The 19,336-nt window shown below is 40.0% G+C and overlaps 1 protein-coding gene across 8 annotated transcripts in view; it reads left to right on the top strand.

Annotated features, from left to right (window-relative positions):
- Window positions 1-10,943, top strand: part of FHIT (fragile histidine triad diadenosine triphosphatase) — a 1,488,394-nt gene extending 1,477,451 nt beyond the window's left edge. For all 8 annotated transcript variants that reach the window (XM_073009985.1, XM_038002532.2, XM_073009982.1 and 5 more), the window contains 2 exons: window positions 7,958-8,064; window positions 10,691-10,943. In XM_073009985.1, the coding sequence (XP_072866086.1) occupies window positions 7,958-8,059 (102 nt within the window). In that variant the 3' untranslated portion in view covers window positions 8,060-8,064; window positions 10,691-10,943. The remainder of the gene's footprint in view (window positions 1-7,957; window positions 8,065-10,690) is intronic.
- The last annotated feature ends 8,393 nt before the right edge of the window (window positions 10,944-19,336 follow it).

Consider the following 19,336-nt stretch of genomic DNA (forward strand, 5'->3'; position numbering starts at 1 on the left):
TGGCATAATTATTTTCCAGCACTGTGATTTTCTAGTTAATACATACTTTTGGGGGTTACAAATTCTTAAACATCAACACTCTATACTCCTTGAAAATGGGATGCCACTAATTAATATAAGAGCTTATTTCAGCGTTTTGGCCCCACAGGCAGCACTAAAAATACTTGCTCTTACTCAAGCAAGTTATGTTTAAGTCAAAGCTTTGGCAACTAATCAAATGATTAATGCTCCATTGATTACTTGAATTTCTATTCAAGAAAGGAGGAGGAACTGGGCTTTTGAACTTTCACAGTGAATAGAAGGACCCGAAGGTAATTTGTTTGCACATAGACATCTCACAATCTAGTGCTTAGTCCAAGGCTCCAGCTCACAGGATCCCTCACACAGAGAAGGGAGGCAATGAACATAGTTTTATACTAAGTAATATTCAAAGAACTTCACTGTCCTAAGGTAGCACAAGTGACAGGCAGAGGTTTATGGTCCAAGACCATTTTCTGCCTCAAGTGAAAGCAACTGATGACTCATTGGGCTACCAAGAAAGTCCAACGTGGGTGCCAGTCTGCTCAGTAACCAGCACATAGACAAAGAAGCTCCGTGTCTGGCAGGAAACATGTACTGAAAGGATAGGGGCAGGGAGGTGCTAGAAGCATGAAAGCATCCAGAATTGTGAAATATGACTCAATCAGAATGGTCCAGGAAGGCTTCTCAGGAACTTTGGGAAGTGAATGATGGAAGATAGGCAGAATGGATATTGGGCAAAAATGGAGTTTTGCACCCTGGTTCAGAGCAATCTTGGCAGGGAAGCCAGGATCTCTGTGTGCTTTACAGACAAGCACCAGGGAGAAAGCTGCCAGATGACAAGGTCCACCTATAGTGAGAGGCCAAGTCCTCTCGCTTAGTGGCCATGACACTAACTAGCCTATGGGGCAAATGAGCCCCCTCTCCTCATCCATGCTGTCCCCACTCCCAATCTTTCTCTTCTGATTGCTGCCATCACTTTCTCCCTTTAATTCATTATCCTTCCAGGACATTCTTTATGAGCAATTATTCTAGTCCTTTTACTTCCTTGCCTCTGATCCTTTCATATCTTCTCATCACACCAAAAATAAAATCCAGACTTCTCAGCTGTGCCCACAGGGTACAAATGATCTGCCATCCCCCCAAGTCCTCTGTCTCACTCTTCCAGCCTGTTACCCAACCACCACACTTCCTTGAAGGTCTGCACTTGCTGTTCTTTCTGCTTGAAATATTCCTTCCTGCCCCTTTACTTAAATACTCATTATTCACATCTCTTAAATGCTACCTCTTCAGTGAAGCCTTCCTTTAGAAGCCTGCCCTATCCAAATTTCTACCATCCCCTATACCATCTTTTGACGGAGCTCTTATAACATAAAATTATTTTGACTCCTATGCATCCATAAAAAATGAAGCTTTCTAGAACTCAGCCCAGTAGAAACTGCCACCCACAAGTGTTAAAGGCCAATGCATCACCCTCACATCTTGAGTCACCCTTTCCCACCTCAGTTGTACTTCCTTCCCCAAGGGCCATTTCTCAAGCTGTTAATGCCATATTTTCACACCGTTTCATTTCATATATTTCTAAAATTGATTCTTATTTTTAACTTAAGTTTACTTTAAAAGGAGACTTGACATGATTTGTCATAAATGAGAGATACCCCTAAAAATAAATATGAACTAAACAAAACAATCTTATTATATTCTAGCCAGTCTGGATGGCTCTTCTCTTTCTCTTGGAGGTGCTGTTGGTACCTTATCAAGGACATACCAGTACCACTGAGACTTTATTCTTGAACAGTAAGATGGACTGAAGGACCACTGAAAAGGGAATTAGTTTTTCTCAGTAAGATTCAAAGCTGTTTGCAGCTTTGCATTTGTAGGACCGGAGACCATCTTTTAGACCCCTGTCGTGCGTGCATATTCCATCTTTAAACAATGGAATGTTAAGGCTTCTCAGAGTGGCAAATTTCAGCTCTCTTGCTAACTCTGATACATGTTAGTAGCTGCCTAGAAGCCAGGTCAGGATTCATCAGGGAACAGTGCTGTAATTAGTTGGTGAAGCTGACTATGGGTACAAGTTGCCTTGCTGGGGAACTGGTACACATATCATGTGTTTAATGAAGCTGTTCCCATTGCCCAGAATTACCCTTTCTTCAAAATCTCATTACCATCTTTTAAGCCCAGTCCAAATCCTTGATTTTTAACAGTCAATCTCAGACCCCAATTCCAGCAAGAATTATTTTCTCTCTCCCTGCCCCAGATATTCCAAGAACACTTTGATGGAACTTCTAGTTCAGTAGTTAGGCCAGTATTAAATTATCTATGCACAAATCTGTCTGCCCTATTGAGGAACCTGAGGAGGTAAAGATCTTGGGCTTATTTACCTTCATTATCTTTCATAAGACCTAGAACAGAGCCTGGAATATATCATGTGTTCATCAAATCTTGGTTGAATAGAAAGTAATAACAGAGGATCAGATCTAAAAAAAAAAACAAACAGTTATTTTCCTTTTGAGACTTTATATAAACCCCTGTGTAAACAGAACTGTCAACCCATAAGAAATGGTTTATTTAAGCTCTCTACTTCTGTATGTTGTTTTATTAAAGTGATAATGAAATATGTTATTTTATAAAAACATCCAAATTTATATTCAGCGGTTTGCTTCTGTAAGAAGAGCATTAAATTAGTTTTCCCCCTTTTGAAGACAATTTGGCATTTTACTCCAGGTTAGTTCTAAATTCTGAAAAACATTTAAATTATTGTGAACCATTCCTCCTACTGCATTCCATTACGGAGCTCTAAAAATGTCAATAGCAAAGGCAGTTTGAGCGATACAGCAGGGAATTAATCATTACCCCATATACCTTGTGATAACACACTCAGTGCACAGGAGGGAGCACAATGTCAAAATCGACACATATCAGTTCTTCAATCAGAAATCCTGTTAACACTACTTTCCCCAAAAACCATTTCTAGCAGATAAAGTGGGATGACTGAAGAGAGATTTTTTTAAAAAAAATCTCTTTTCAAAGCTGTGCAGAAATAGAATTTGCTTGGAGAGGCCATCACAGACTTCAATCTGTTGAATGTGAATGAAGACTTTGGTTCAAGTTTTTGCAAACTTTGTCACTTTGGCGTGCACTTTCCTCTAAAGAACAAAGCTTCTGTGAAAACCATTTTGACTACTGTTGTTGCATCAGAAGGAAACCAGTATGTAATACATCAGTGTGGATGTTGAGCATTTTCAGAGTAAGCAGAGTCACATTTAACTTACGTGACTTACCTGCAGAAAGGAGAGATGGAGAACTATAGTGCACTGAATCCCAGACACAGTCAGTTGGAAGTGCGGTTATTTTATGTACTACTAAGAAAGAAAAACACTGCCAATTAAATTATGACATACTGTTGATTATAGGACATGTTTTGATTTCAAAGATGTTAAAATATGAAAAAATGTACACTTTAGAACTGGTGAACTAAGGAATTAAAATAGTGCAGGTTGATTTACACTGCATTCCATGCAATAATAATAAGCCCTGGAGTGCACAAATGATGGCCTTGAATTTCATCTTCCTGCTTATGGTCTCCTCTGTTTTTTCCAGGATTCACAGCCAGGCAACTTTGGGAACAACCTAGTTACCAAATGCAAGCCAAGTTCTTCCTGCGATGCTTTTTTAAGGTGTCTGCTAGGTTAAGTTGCCAAATAAAATACAAGAAGCTCAGTTAAATTTGTATTTCAGGTAAACAACAAATAATTGTTTAGTACAAGGATATCTGAACCCTGTATGAGACATCCTTATCCTAAAACAAGTCACTGAGTGCCCTGTATTTTTATTTGCTAAATCTGGAAATCTGGCAATCATACTCCTGGGGTATTGACTGCCTTTGACCTCCACCCTATTCTTTTACCATAGGTCCTTAGCTTTTACTGTGAGAAGCCTCAGTTAATACCTTATTCCATACAGCAATTCTAAGGATTCGGGATTAATGAGGGTCATTTTAGAGCTGAAGCAGCTACATTTCCTCCCCAGATTTGGGTGTCTCATTATAGTAAGTTGGTTGGGATCTGAATTCTCATCATAACTTTTAATCCTTCTACAAAGTAGTTAGGTCCAAAAGATACAGATCATTGGGGAACCATGGAGATGCAAAATACTTTTATTCCTAGAAACAACCTCTGTGGAGTTTTTAGTGCTTGCTGTCATTAGGTCAGTGTTACTTAGCCTAAAAATAATGCTAATGACTGACAGCAGTAGCAGCAGCAGCAGCAGGGAATATTAAATATGACTTAACTATGTGTCAGGCATGGCACTGTTCGCTCTTTCTTTTTCCTACTCCCATTTTACAAAGGGGAAAACTGAGGCACAAAGAGGTTAAAGGAACTTGTTCTTCTCATTGTTCAAGCTCAGACCTAACTCTCGCCTTCTTAAAGAGCCATTTTTGGATGATCCATGGATAATCTCTTTCCCTCCATCACTCTTTATCATAACGTTTCTTTGTGAAACCAAGGTGATACTTGAAAGCCTTTGCAATGGGGCTAGCTCTATCCAGCACCCTTCCCATTTTGTAATCCCATCTCACTAAGAATCAGCCTTTTGGTGTCTACCCTCCCTACCTGGGTGCCCCAGGAGAACAATAAAGGAGTCTGTCTGGTTCAGCGTTGCAGTGCTAGGTCTGTCCCTCTGGAAGGCTTATCGGAAGTGAAACTCCTCCATTAAAGTTCACCCACGGCAAATAGTGCCTTTTGGATAAACGACTATTTAAGATCATTAGGGCTTTCTCTCTGTTAGCCAGGCAAGAATTTGTAGCCACCAGGTTCTTGGGTTGCTTTAGGGAAACGGAACTTTACTCCAAACTGTAGCATTTTTAATCTTCAAGTCACCTGGGTGGATCTTCTAGGACACAAGTCTTGCCTACCACGGCCTTTCCCAGGCTCCCTATTTCTGCAGAGATTAAAAACATTTAAAGGTTCCTGAAGTGCATCCGCATCTTAGTTCTGCATCTTAGTGTTGCTAAGACAAGCCTTGTAGGCCAGACATCCCATGGACAGAGCATAAATAGAAGAAAAGCAGTTCTAGGGCAAGGTTTGCAAAGGACAGCAGTGGTACTGTTGATAGGATCAGAAGCAATGTGCTTAAAGGCGAACGTATTCTTTCTATATGTGTGTGGGCTCTAGCTCTATCTATACACTTCTCCCAAAAGCAGTGATTCTCAACAATAAGTGCACCTTAGAATTGACTGGGAAGTTTTGTTTTAAATCCCCAAAGCCAAGCTGCCCCAGACCAATTAAATCAGAATCCCTGGGGTGGGTTACATTTTTTTAAAGCTTCCTAAATGATTACAATGGGCAACCAGGGTTGAGCGCCGCTGTTCTAAACAGAACCACATGCTTCCATCTGGGGCTTTTAGGAGGGAAATCTCATGACTTTTAAAAGCTATGTACAACAGTTTTTGCAAAGATGATTAGTTTTTGTTTTATTTATTTCCTGTTTCCCAAAAACAACTTCCAAGGGTTGGCACAATGTTGCCATCTGTAAAGCATATGACAATAACAGACGGTCGCCTAATAACCAGGAAGGCATTAACATTCACAGGCTCTAAATTATTTGGATTCATCTGGTATGATCTGTGTTGATGAGGCCACTTAATGCTTGATTTCCGTGTCTTCCAATGGCAGTAGCAGAAGTGGGAAGGTTGTATTTCCTGGGCTTTGCATGTCTCTTTGTCATCCTATTGAATTGTTATAAGATGGATTTATAACAGACCTCAAGGTAGTATCAAAATGAAAATTAGTTCTTGAGTAGAAGAATAGCAATCCCGTTTGACTTGCCTGTAGCAACTGCGGCATGTTTGCCTCTGCAAGAAAGGAAATGACTTCTTAATGTGGTTTTCTTCCACTAAGGAGAATTAAATCTACATGGCAAAATGTAAAACCAGCGTGCTGGCAGCCAAATTCTGAAGGGAAGATCCATGACCCTCATAAACGTATTTGTGGCCCGGTTATATGCTAATGAGCCTCATTTAGGCTCAAACTTACCAGGAATGGAAATATAGCTCAGCTGGAGTGCAAGGCTATGGTTCCCTCACTGTTTTGCCTTCTGTATCAACGTTGAGCTGCAATAAATGGGGAAATTTCTCCATCTGCTGCAAGCTGCCAGGGTAGAGGCCTCTAGGTTAAATTTAGAGTTTGGGGCCTGAGATAGCAAAAGTCATTATATTAGTTGATAGACTTTTTGCTGAGTTGGCAAAATTATTTTTAAAGGATCAACTTTTAAAAAGTCGACATTTTAATATCTGTTAAGTTGACCTTTTACAAAAGAGAGTGGAACAGTATCCGTGGAATGGTCATTAGGGACACTGTAGATCCTTCAGGATAAATAAAAAGGCAAAAGTTGTTGTTGGGGATAATACTGTCACCTACCACTACCTGGCTGGGTGATCTTTGGACCAGGGTATGAACTTCCTTAGAACTCAGTTTCCTCCACAGTAACATGGGGTTAAGTAGCATCAGTTTTATGAGTTATTGTAAGGATTAAACGAAATAATGTATATCAAAGAAATAATGTGCACCTTTCACATCATAAATGCTAGCTATCATTGGTGCTATTAAATTGTCCCAATCCCAAATGACTTTTAACACATAACACAAAATACTACACTTTGCATTCCCATGAAGAATGAACGGATAACCTGCAGCATTTTACAATGTATAGAGCCACACACAGGAACAAGAAATTTAGTTAATTAAATTGAATCATAATAGGAGGTTAAGGGAGAAAATTGAGCTTTTCTAAGGAAGAGCGTTCTGAGAACATCTTCTGTGATAGAATTGCAGTTGTATTTACTCTATATGTAAATCTGAGACATACACACAACTTTTTAAAATAAATATACCTGTAATCTGAGGAGGAATTTAAAATGATTCAAGTGTTAATTTTGAGACCAATTGTTAATTTTTTGTAAGTTGTTTTCTCATGTAATCTCTTTTACTGTTTCCCTACTTGAAGCCTCTTTTAATGGAAATACTTATTACTTACTCAGTTCTCATGGCCCTTGTGTTATTATCATAAATTTGGTTCACTGAACAAAACTGCGCAGAGCTCATGTAAGAGAGTCTGAACCAAAGAGAGTAAGAGGTAAACCACAGCCCACCTTGAAGGAGGGATTATGGGTTGGTGGCAAACTCAATGCCTTCAAAATCCAGGAAGTAAAATAAATGAATGGTGCCTATGAAACATAAGAAAATTAGAAGAGTGTGGGGGAGATTATGGGAATGGCAAATGCACCCCATTCCCCCACTTCATCCCAATCTGTGACCACCTGTATTAGTCCATTCTTACAGTGCTATAAGGAACTACCTGAGGCTGGGTAATTTATAAGGAACAGCAGTTTAATTGGCTGATGGTTTCTCAGGCTGTACAGAAAGCATGGCTGGGGAGACCTCAGGAAACTTTCAATCATGGTAGAAGGGAAAGCAGGCACGTCTTCCATGGCTGGAGCAGGAGGAAGAGAGAGTGAAGGGAGGTGCTATACACTTTTAAACATTAAGATCCCCCAATAACTCACTGTCATGAGAACAGCACCAATGGGAAATTCTGCCTTGATGGTCCAATCACTTGCCACTAGGCCCTGCCTCCAACAGTGGGGAGTCTAATTTGACATAAGATGTGGGCAAGGACACAGACCTATATCATATCATCACCCCTCTCAGCCTCAGTAGATGATTACAAGAAGGCAAATGATCTGATTGTTTTAAATGTGGATTCTTGTGTAAAGCCTCTCCATTTGCAAGTTTTGGCAACTGAAACAATTAAAAGATGATACACCTACTGACCTCTAATTTGCAAATTGTGTTCAGTCTCCCCCAGTCCCCCAGAATTTCTTCAAGGAGATCCCAAGGGCCCATGAAAGAGCCTCTTCCATTTTTTTTCTCCAAAGCTCCAGAAACATGACAAGGAAGAGGAGGACTCCCCAGTCTCTTGGAGATCAGAGGACGAAATGGCAGAAGAAGCTGCAGCTCTGCGGGTCTACTTTCAGTGACACAGGTAAAGACTGCATTTTGTCATCACCCAGACCCTCCCATGGACCTCAGGAAAGAGGTTGCACTCTCAGAATGGGGATGCACAAAAACACCTTCACCAGCATCCTTGGGTGGTGGCTGCAAACTGCAGGGGAAAAAGCCCTGGCCTTTGAGTACTGTATTCCCAGCCTCCCAGTCTCTTCCACCTGCCTCTTCACGCCTTTCTTCCAAGCCAGTGCCCCCCACCCCACCACCACCTTTCTCCAGTCTTTCCTGTGGTGGTGCTCCTCCAGAATCCAATGTTCACAGAGCAGACCTTCTGTCATGCACAACTTTTTGTTTAAAAAAAGTTCAACCCCACCTTAAGGTGTGACATGGCCCTCAGGCTCAAGTCTGTCTGCAAGGCCCTGTAAACCAGCTTTCTCTGCCCTCCTACCACGCCCCCAGGCAAACTCTTCTGTTTTCACTGAGAGGACTCTTCTCTTCAGTTGCTATTTGGTAAATTGCCCTTCACGTTTCTCTTTTTGTACAGCTGCTAGGAAGCTCGGGCCACAGGGAAAAGTCAAGCTTGATAGAATTAATTTTTGCCTTAATGATGGCTAACTCTTGAGAGATCATAGGTTTAAGACTCTGGTAGAAAAGATAGCTATAGCCAATTCCTTGTCAAAATGCTTCTACTCCAAATTTTTATACAGTGTCTAAGGAACTCATGCCTAGATCTATCTGGCAATCTATATTATCCCTCCTAGTCTCAGTTCCCATAGTAGACTGCTGGAATGACTGAGGGTGATGTGTCTGTAAACAAAAAGCATTAAAAATGGCCAGGAACAGTGGCTCATGCCTATAATCCCAACTACTTGGGAGGCTGAGGCAGGAGAACCACTTGAACCTGGGAGGCAGAGGTTTCAGTGAGCTGAGATTGTGTCACTGCACTCCAGCCTGGGTGACAGAGGGAGACTCCATCTAAAAAAAAAAAAAGAGAGAGAGAGAGAGAGAGATAAATGTATCTATCTCTCTGAAATTTGTTTAGAAACATAGGGTTACCATGCAATACTGGCATATATCTAGACTAAAAAAATTACTTGTTTATCTCAAATTCAAATTTAACTTGTATCTTGTATTTTTTCTGGCAAACTTGTTAATAAACTCCCGTGGACCCCAGTTACAGATCCTCTCCTATAAATAGTTTCTTTTTCCTTTTTAGAATTAGATAACTCCAAATTAGAAATAGGCAGTTCTTCATCTGGCCTGTGAATAAATATGTTCATGTTATAAGTTGCAGAAGTGGATCAGATATAAATAAAAAACAAAATTAGTGAGCAAATGCTGGTAGCAATTGATTGGAAAAAATTGTATCAACCACTTAGTGATCATGATTTTAAGCTAGAAAACACATTCATCCTATTCTGATTTCACTTTGAAATGTAAGTCTTTACTGGATAGCTTTAAATATATGTGCACTTGGCCTTTCTCTCCCAGGCCCTCTTTTTAGCGTATTCTAAATACTTAAAGACCCAGACTACCTTTTCCCCTACTGTTGTTCAAACATGGTGTTGTACTCAGATCCTTGCATTCTAGAAAGCTTATTTCATTCTCCCATGTCATAAGTTTGTCAGCTCTGCACTCAATTGCCTGGGGGGATATGGCAAGTGCTATAGCAGAGGCTGTCTTTCATATTTTATTTTTAACCTTTTCCACTGTTCACCATCTCTCTCATTTTTTAAGGATCAAGCTAGTTTACCTAAGAACATAGGCCTATGGGCATGACTACAAACCTCTTTCTATTCCTCTGATGAAGGCCAGTATGTCATTTTAGAGTGCCCTGTTCAAATTTAAATGGGGTGACAATACCTCAGACTTGACTGCCTAGGCTGAATTTTTTCTCCTGGGTTTCCTATTGTAGTGGGTATATTCAGGTAGAGGCTAGAAAGCTTTAGGCTTTTTCCCAAGGCTTGCTGAATTGTAGGATTTTGTCTTAGAATGCATTTTCTAGACACTTTAAGAAGATTCAAACTTATTACCCAAGTTTCCTGTAGGCTTTGCTTTGTCAATTTTTGCTTCTGTCTTCCCTTGAGGCCTGACATCTCCTGTCTTCCAGGTAAATTGACTTCCCTTGTACATCTTACCAGAAAGATATTTACCCTAACTTGTTACACAAACTATTGCCACTGTACCTTTGGATTTTTAAGTTAACTAACATTTGTATTTCTCTTTAAAGGTTTTTGTGTACAGACAAACAAATCACCCTCAGTCTTTCCAGCAGTCCGATGTGGTAACTAAGACTTGGATGGATAATATAGGTTGCAAGGTGGCAAACCACTTAGGGTCCTAAGATTTTGCCAAGAGTATCATCATTACCTGAAGTATAATGGGACTAAATATACCTCCCTTTAAGGACAAAGGAGACATTCTATTGAAACCATCCTCACAGGGTTAACAAGAATTACATGCTGGGTTCTGGACAGAAATATGGTTGTAATTAAGCATTAATCAGGCTGCATTTTGGCCCACTTTGGCCCACTTCTTCGTAACCAAAGTCACGGAGCACCAGATGCCAACAATGTGCCTCCTCATTGTTCCTACAGAGAAGATTTCTGATATTAGAATCATAAGGCTTTTGTTTGTTAAAAATTGCTTTACATGTTTTTCAGATCCTGAATTCCAGCAAGAGAGCTAATGCCAACCAGTTTGAAGATCCCTCTCCCCATGAGGAACTGAATCAGCATGAAAATGCAGTTTCTTCATCTCACCATCCTGTGACTTCATCCTGTATTCTTCAATGATCCCCTACCTTGGTCACTCCAACCCCCTTAAAATACCTAAGACCTAAATGGCTAAGACAGGCAGATTTGAGGTTTCCCCCTGTCTCCTTATTCAGCAGCCTTATGATTAAACTTCCTTCTCTGCTGCAACCCTGTGTCTCGGCGTATTGACTTGCCATGCATTAGGCAACAAACCTATTATAGTAATTTTTTAAACGAAATTCAATCATTGGATCGGTCCACCTGCTTATTTCTCCCCTTTTCAAAAAAAAAGATGTGTCTACATATTGAATTTTTATACATTAAGTGGTTCATGAAACTCCTGAAATTCCTGAAATGTGTTAATAAATAGGGCAATTATGAAATATTTGGACATAGCTAGACTTTAAAACTTGTTAATCTGAAGTTCAGATAGACTTGACCTTCCCCAGCTTTCATGATTATTCCCTCAGCAGCAAGTTAGTCTTAGGCAGAGCAAGTTTAAAGACATTCAGGGTGCTCACTCTGCAAAACCACACAGTTCTCAACATGCACAGAGGCAGATATGATAGGGCTTAGCCCTGGAATTGATAACAGTAGCCAACACTTGCTAAGAATTTATAAGATAAGATATAGACTCTGTCATTATCCTGTCTTACAAGTGATGACAAAGCTAAGTCTTAGGGATGTTAAGTATTAGTTCAAGGCCAATCAATGGTAAGTGGCAAAGCTCAAATTTGAACCCAGGCAATCCCGCCCTAAAGGCCATTCTCTTTTAGTCTGTGTATTGCCCTCCTTGCTAAAAGAGCTCATCTCTCTAGCCACTTCCTTCTCCCTGTCCCATTTCTCCTTGTACCCTCCAAATAGTCTTTTTAGCCTCTTCACCTTATCTACTGGCCTATTTCTGCCTTGAGGACCTCCCACCTCCTCACCTGCTGGACTTCCTTACCTGCCTTGTTAATACAACCCTGTCCAGCACCTGCCTCCCTGGTCACACTACAGCCAGGTAGCAGAAACCAAAATGGGCCTGTATTCCCCAACAAACTTTGTTGTACTTGCAAGTTTTTCAGATCATGCTGGTTCCTGCCTAGGCTGACCTCCCTCTTTCTTTTGTTTACCATCTGACCACATGCCTAAATAAACACGACTTTGGGCGAATACAGTGTTTCCCAAATTGCATTCATTCCCATTTTGTCATGATTTTTCTTATCTTTGTGGACCACTTAGAGCATTATTTACTTGATTCACTTTTTAAATTTTAGTACATTTATCTTAAACTTTATATTTCAGCCTCAATGAAAAGCAAGTACTACTTGTAATTAGAAGCTAAGCACAAAAATAAACATAAGAGAAAAACGATGCTGATGATTTCCAGCTCTGCATAGTTGCTTGCCTTAGCTAGTAGGAGTGAGATTCAGTCTCTGTTAAAAAATGAAGCTAGCCACCGTTAGAAGGGCATTTAATTCTAGCACTAAACTGAAACTCTCCATTTGGCATATTCAGAAGGATTAAAGACAATAACCTACTCAGAGATTCAATGTAGATCACTTAAGATTATCTTAAACAGGAATATGACTCCCAACTTTGGAGAAACATCAGTAGAGGCCAGATCTTAAACCCAGAGCAAGCTGGCTTTAGACCTGCTTCAACCCTAAATCAGTACTCCTTCTCCCACCCCCACCCCATACCTGCCCCCCCACCCCCAGGCATATCAAGAAGGCAAGGTACTTGGGGGAAAACCAGAGTCAGCTTCCCTAGGGCCGATGAGTCAAATTTCAGTGCTTGCCACTGACATTTTACTTGCCAATAGTCTATCTTAAAACCAACAGGTTGCAAAGAAGAATGTAAACACCTATATCCAGAGATGCCCTATATAAGAATAAGGACTATAAGACCAAAAAGCTGTTTTTGATTTAATGTTTGGGGTGGACATACCTAGTTAAATGATTTGGCTGTTTCCCCACCCAAATCTCATCTTGAATTGTAGCTCCCATAATCTTCCCATGTCATGGGAGGGTCCAAGTGGGAGGTAACTGAATCAAGGGGGAGGGTCTTTCCCATGCTGTTCTCATGATTGATAGTGAATATGTCTCACGAGAGCTGATGGTTTTATAAAGGACAGTTTCCCTGCCTATGCTGTCTTGCCTGCTGCCATGTAAGATGTGCCTTTGCTCCTCCTTTGCCTTCCTCCATGATTGTGAGTCCATTAAACCTCTTTCCTTTATAAATTACCCAGTCTTGGGTATGTTGTTATTAGCAGCATGAGAACAAACTAATACACCTAGCAACTCCTTTTTAAGCATTATGTTCTATATCTTCTTTACATATAAAGAATTAATCCTCAGCATAGCAAGAGTAACATTAGGACAACAAAGGTAAACATTCTGAAACTATGTACTGTCTCCTCAGCCTCTTGAAGCCATCAAGACACCAACGTCGGATTAATTGTGTAGAAGAACTCTCTTTATCTTCCCATATCTTCCAGGAGATTTTGGTGTTTTAGCTGCTCTCTGTATCCTTTGCCTAACAGAAAATGACTTTGAATTGCAGTTTCTTGAGCAATAGTGAGAAAGGGTTATTGCCTTCACCGTGCACAAGGAGCTCAACAGCTCAAGGGTTGCTGAATGAAGCTGCAGTGGTCTCACTCACCACGTGACAGATCCTTGATGAGGCTAGCAATCCTTTGGTTCCAGGAATTCAGCATCTGCTCTCTGTATAGGTGAATTTATGCATTGGCTCCCTACACACTGGACTGAGTTCCGGGATAAGGGATTTGCAATGGCTCTTTTAGTCTATGTTCTAAATCACATCAGATGACAGGAGACCTGCATTTCTTATCTAACATTGCCTCCTTCCTGGAGGATGGTAATTCTTTACGCACCTATTGATACTTGGATTTGCTGTCTCTATACAGCTAAGCAGTTTTTCTACTTAATTTTAAAGCAATAGCATGTGTCCTAGTGACTAGTGGGGGAAGATTTTGCCATCTCCCCATCCTCCCCTCTCCCATTTCATATTAGAATTGAGGGGGATATGTTGTTGGTAAAATATGCAAGCATCACCCCTAATTCTGATGGAAAGTCAGAGCAGGGAAGGTTTCCACACCCTGTTGTGTCAGCAGAGCTCACTTGTAATTCATCAAGCTCTCCTGTGTGCATGTCGTTATTTTATAGATAATTGGCTGCCTCTCATTTACTCATAATGGGGCCGTGCAATTTCAAAGCAACTGAGTCAGCCCAAAACAGCATTATTAGTAGTTATAGATGTACTGTCAAGGCAAAATTTCGACACTGGTGTTTTTGAAAAATCACCATAATTTTAGCCACTGGATCACCCTTATATCATAATTGTGGACAGTCAAGGTGATTGAGAAAGGACGGGTTTGCCTATTTAGCACATGTTCTGGTCTGTAAATTGTACCTTTTGAAATCTACCCCAAATCTCAACCACCTCAGGGATGTTCCACTGTCAGCACAGAAGCCTCTAATGAGAAAGACCCAGGAAACTGATCACAGTACTCTCATATTTTCTTGGGGGAAAGGTGGATTTTATATTCAACTTCATCACCAATTTAATCTTAAACTCACTAGATAATCCCCATGTGAGGAGCTCAATACCAATTTAAGTGTTTCAGCCATCCCCAAGTTTTACAACAATTATGAAACTCTTTCAGCAGTTCCCAAATTGTTATGAAAATAGATTTTCTTTAGGATACAGGTACAAGAGAAGATACTTCTTTTAAGGCTAAAGATACTTTAGTGTGTTCAAAAAGCTCTTTGCCTGACAAAGGACCCATTGTTTTAAAAGAAGCCAGAAGGGAGATTTCAGTTGGTTTTTCCCTACTTCTCCAGTCCAATTTCTATTGGATCTGGCTGCCTCTCCCCTCATTCTATTTAGATTACATTTCTAGAATCTGGCTTGAGTGACAGGAAATTAAATACTCTATTACCTGGATTAGATAAATATAAACCAACTCCCTGTGCCTAAATTGGGAATAATAAACCACAGAATCATGGAAACTTGATAAACCATCAAATCAAATGTCTCATTAAATGATTTATGTTACAATAACTTAAAATAGTGACCATCCAACTACATTTTAAAAACCTCCCTTTAGAAACATTCTATGAGACAGTTTACCCCATGGATCCAAAATGGATATTTGGCTTAGTTTAATTATTTTAAAAATGTTTTAACAAGACCTAACTTTCTCTAACATGTACCCAGTTGTTCAAAAGATTTCCTACAGGCCATTGATGGCTCAAGAATCTGCAGAACTCTTCCTTTGAGATTTATTTCTACTGGTAATTGAAAAATGACTAGTGTCCTGAAGTAATTTTAACGCATGTGAATCTTGAAACTACATGATCCATTAGCACGGAGTTCTTTTCAGAAAAGTATAATCTAAATAGCCAAAGATAATTTTTTAAGAGTTTCAAACTTTACTTACATCTTGCAAAATGGTAATACAATCAAATGGTAATACAATAAAATAAACCCTGTCACTGTCACCCTCATCATTTTCATCCTCATCTCCAGAAATGGATAACTGCATATTAATCTGCATACTCTTATATAGCAAAAACTTTCTAAATCTTTCTTCTCCTAAGACATTTTTTTTCTTTTCTTTTTTTTTTTTTTTTTTTTTTTTTTGAGATGGAGTCGCCCAGGCTGGAGTGCAGTGGCCGGATCTCAGCTCACTGCAAGCTCCACATCCCGGGTTTACGCCATTCTCCTGCCTCAGCCTCCCGAGTAGCTGGGACTACAGGCGCCCACCACCTCGCCCGGCTAGTTTTTTGTATTTTTTTTAGTAGAGACGGGGTTTCACCGGGTTACCCAGGATGGTCTCGATTTCCTGACCTCGTGATCCGTCCGTCTCGGCCTCCCAAAGTGCTGGGATTACAGGCTTGAGCCACCACGCCCGGCCAAGACATTTCTTTTCTTTTTCTACTTGCTTCTCTCCACTCTATATAGTGTGCTTCTTTCAGTGTTGCCCTTTTGTCTGTCTCTACCTGAAGGGAGGGTGAGAAAGAAGACTCTTCTGGACAGTGTGGAAGGTTAATATGAAGAAAGGCTATGAAAATTCACATTCATAACCTTTGATCCCACTGCTTCATAATAGCTAATATTTATGCAATTCATTTGATCCTGTGCCTAAAATGTCCCTCGGCCACTTCTTAAGTAATAAATCCTCCCTTATTTTGACATGCTGGGGCATCAATCAAGTTATTATGTACATACTTAACCTGGATCATCAATACAGGGCACACTAGCAAAGTCAGCTCTAGATTGTGCTCCTTCTGGCTTTAATACTTCTCTGAGTATCTAAGAAGCAGGTCAGTGTATTCTACCACCTCAAATTCATCATGAGTGGTGGGCAATTGAGACTGTGAGTGTCTTATGGATTAAACTAATGTCTTCCCAACCACGAGGAACAGAGAGGACAGAGCTAGGTAGGGAACATCTTGTTAATTAAAATGTCACCACTTGTCCCAGTGGTATAAGTGGGGTAAGATTAGACCCTAGCCCAAATATATGTAATGTGCCACTTCTTCCTCCAGATACCTGTTTTTCCTTTTCTCCTACACAGGTAATTGAGGCAGAACATGCTTTTTGGAGAGGCCGGGAACCATACAAAGACAGGGGAAGAGAGTGCTAATGAAGCCATCCTGGGAATAAACTTTTCCTGTCTTATACCCAACTCCTTCGGGGGACAAATGTCTGCCACCTCCTCTTTTAACTCCCCAGCCCTCACTGCACTGGCCAGGTTATTTTAGTTTAATATAATCATTTTACAACCCTATCCTGGGGTTACCCACTCTACTAGAGCTTCATGTAAATAACACAGAATCAAAAGAAAAAGTTAAGTGGCAGGTAATGTGTCCTCCAGAGCAAATGTTTGTCTTGTGTTTTACCCAGAACTTTTTAAAATGTGCTTTGAAAACAAAAGACTGATAAAATGAACATTACAGTTTGGTGAAAATTATGTCCCAGCGCCATTCTCTCTCCCAACAAGAAACCTGTCTTTCAATCCCCTGTCCTAAGCACCAGGCATATCCACCACCGAGTGAAAGTATAAAAAGACACTCTGCAGTCGCCTAAGAATGGCATCTGAATTGTCTTGTCAGTTTGGTTTCTACTCTTAGTGGAAATATCTTTAAATAATTTAAAGTGGAACCCCATCAATATTTGCCACCACACTTACTCTCTGAACCTGGACATGTTGCTCTTTTGTGCCTCACCTTCCTTATCTCTGAATTACAATGATGGAGAAAGTATTTTACTTATATCCCAGGGTTATTATAAGGAAAACACAAAATAATGGAACGGGAAACCAGCATGCCAATAGTACAAATTAATTATTTTTTTATGATTTCTAGTATATTTTGAAGGTGATAAATTATAGGGATATTCAGGTCATGAGAAACTAGTTTAAGCAGTAACTAAAGAATTAAATCTGTAGAGCAGGATGTTTTCAGACCACTAAAAAAAAAAAAAAAAAAAGTTTGTCTTCTGCTTTTATTACTAAATAGTTTGACTCAATCCTCCCACTGTGTTCAACTAGAAAGACTACATAGAATTTTTTTAAAACTCTGTTAGAAGTAGTAGGAAAGTAGCAAAAGATTACAGGACCAAGAGCCAAGGGAAGATAGAAATCCACAGAAGTGAGCCCCGTGTTTGAGGTTGCTTTTCCATTGAGGGCATTTGTGAGTCTCAGAGAGGCAGGTGGAGATAAAGCAATAAAGTCAGTTTTCCAATGGTAGAGTCCTTTCTAAACCTCCACCCCTGGGTGGGAATTCAAAGATCTGGGAGAGTTATACCTTTGGAATAGGAGTGAGCCCTTACACCAACTACAGCCCAACTTCAAATCATCTGGACATTTGAGAAACTCACAACTGGAAATTGAATTAAGGTGCTCTCAAATCGCTAGTCCATTAAATTCCTGGCAGAAGCCAGAAAATCCTCTCTGGAAGAAAGTGATACCAACCAAGACCTGAAATTATTTCTCACATTTGTTTCCATACAGAATGCCCAGTATATTTGTGAATGTTTGTACCCCCTAATGCCACACTGCCCTCCCCACACATATAAACACAGAAGGCATGTCATGAGACAAGTTGTTGTGGACTGAATGTCGTGTCCTTCCACAACTCATTTATTAAAGCCCTAACCCCCATGTGATGGTATTAGGAAGTAGGCTTTCAGGAGGTAAGTAGATTTAGATAAGGTCGCAAGGGTGGGGCCCCCATGCTGGGGTAGGTGCAATGATAAGAATAGACATCAGATTTCTATCTTTATGCATATTCAAAGAAGGGGCCAAGTGAGTACACAGCAAGATGGTGACCATCCACAAGCCAAGAGGAAAGGCGTCAGAATGAACCGACCTTGCTGGCACCTTGATGTTGGATTTCCCAGCTTCCAGGACTATGAGAAATAAGTTTCTATTGTTTAAGTTACCCAGTCTGTGATAGTTTGTCATAGCAACTCAAGCTGCTTAAGACAGAAATTGATACAAGCAAGACTAGAATCACAGGTTACCTGGAAATTGGAATTATCAGACATAGATGTTAAAATAACTATGTTTATTTATGGAGAGAAAAGACAAGATTGTTTTTTAAGTTTAGCAGAGAGCTAGAATTTATTACAAAAAAAGACACAGATCATGAGAAAAATAACCAAATAAAAATATAGAACTCAAATGAATGAATTTAGCAGCACATTATTCACAGCCAAAAAGAGAATTAGTGAACTCAAAGATGAGCCATATGAAAATGCCAGACTGAACCATGTAGAGGTAGAGTGGAGGAAAAAGTAGAAAAGATGACAGAAGAGATAAAATACAAGGGGAAAGTCAAATAGATATTTATTCATATTTCCATGGGGAGAGAAAACAGAGTTTCAGTGGAAGCTAGATTTAAAGAGATGATGGCTGACAATTTTTCAGAAGTAGGAAAAGCTACCAATCCAAAAATCCAAAACACAGCAAAATCAAAGCATGAGTGAAGAATCCATGCTTAGGCACATTACAATAAAATTGCAGAAAAGCAAAAACAAAGAGAAATGTAGACTTAAGGAAAAAAATCACTGGCTTTTCAAAGAAGCCATGATTAGACCAAAAGCAACAACTACAAAAGAATGAAAATCAGAAGACCATGGGATATGTTTAAGAGCCAAAAGAACTACTGAGTTAGATTTCCATACCCAGTTAATATGAATGAATGAATGAATGAATGAACGAATGAATGAATGAATGAACGAACGAATGAATGAATGACTTCATGAATGAAGGTAAGATACATGCATTTTCTGATGAAAGCTGAGAATTTGTCACCAATAGACTTATACTAAAAGAATTCTAAGGGCCAGGTGCGATGACTGACGCCTGTAATCCCAGCACTTTGGGAGGCCAAGGCGAGTGGATTGCTTGAGCTCAGGAGTTCAAGACCAGCCTGGGCAACATGGCAAAATCCTGTCTCTATAAAAAATACAAAAATTAGCCAACTGTGGTGGTATGCACCTGTAGTCCCAGCGACTTGTGGGGCTGAGTCAGGAGGA

The sequence above is a fragment of the Chlorocebus sabaeus genome, chromosome 22 (genome assembly GCF_047675955.1).
Source record: "Chlorocebus sabaeus isolate Y175 chromosome 22, mChlSab1.0.hap1, whole genome shotgun sequence".
Classification (NCBI taxonomy): domain Eukaryota; kingdom Metazoa; phylum Chordata; class Mammalia; order Primates; family Cercopithecidae; genus Chlorocebus; species Chlorocebus sabaeus.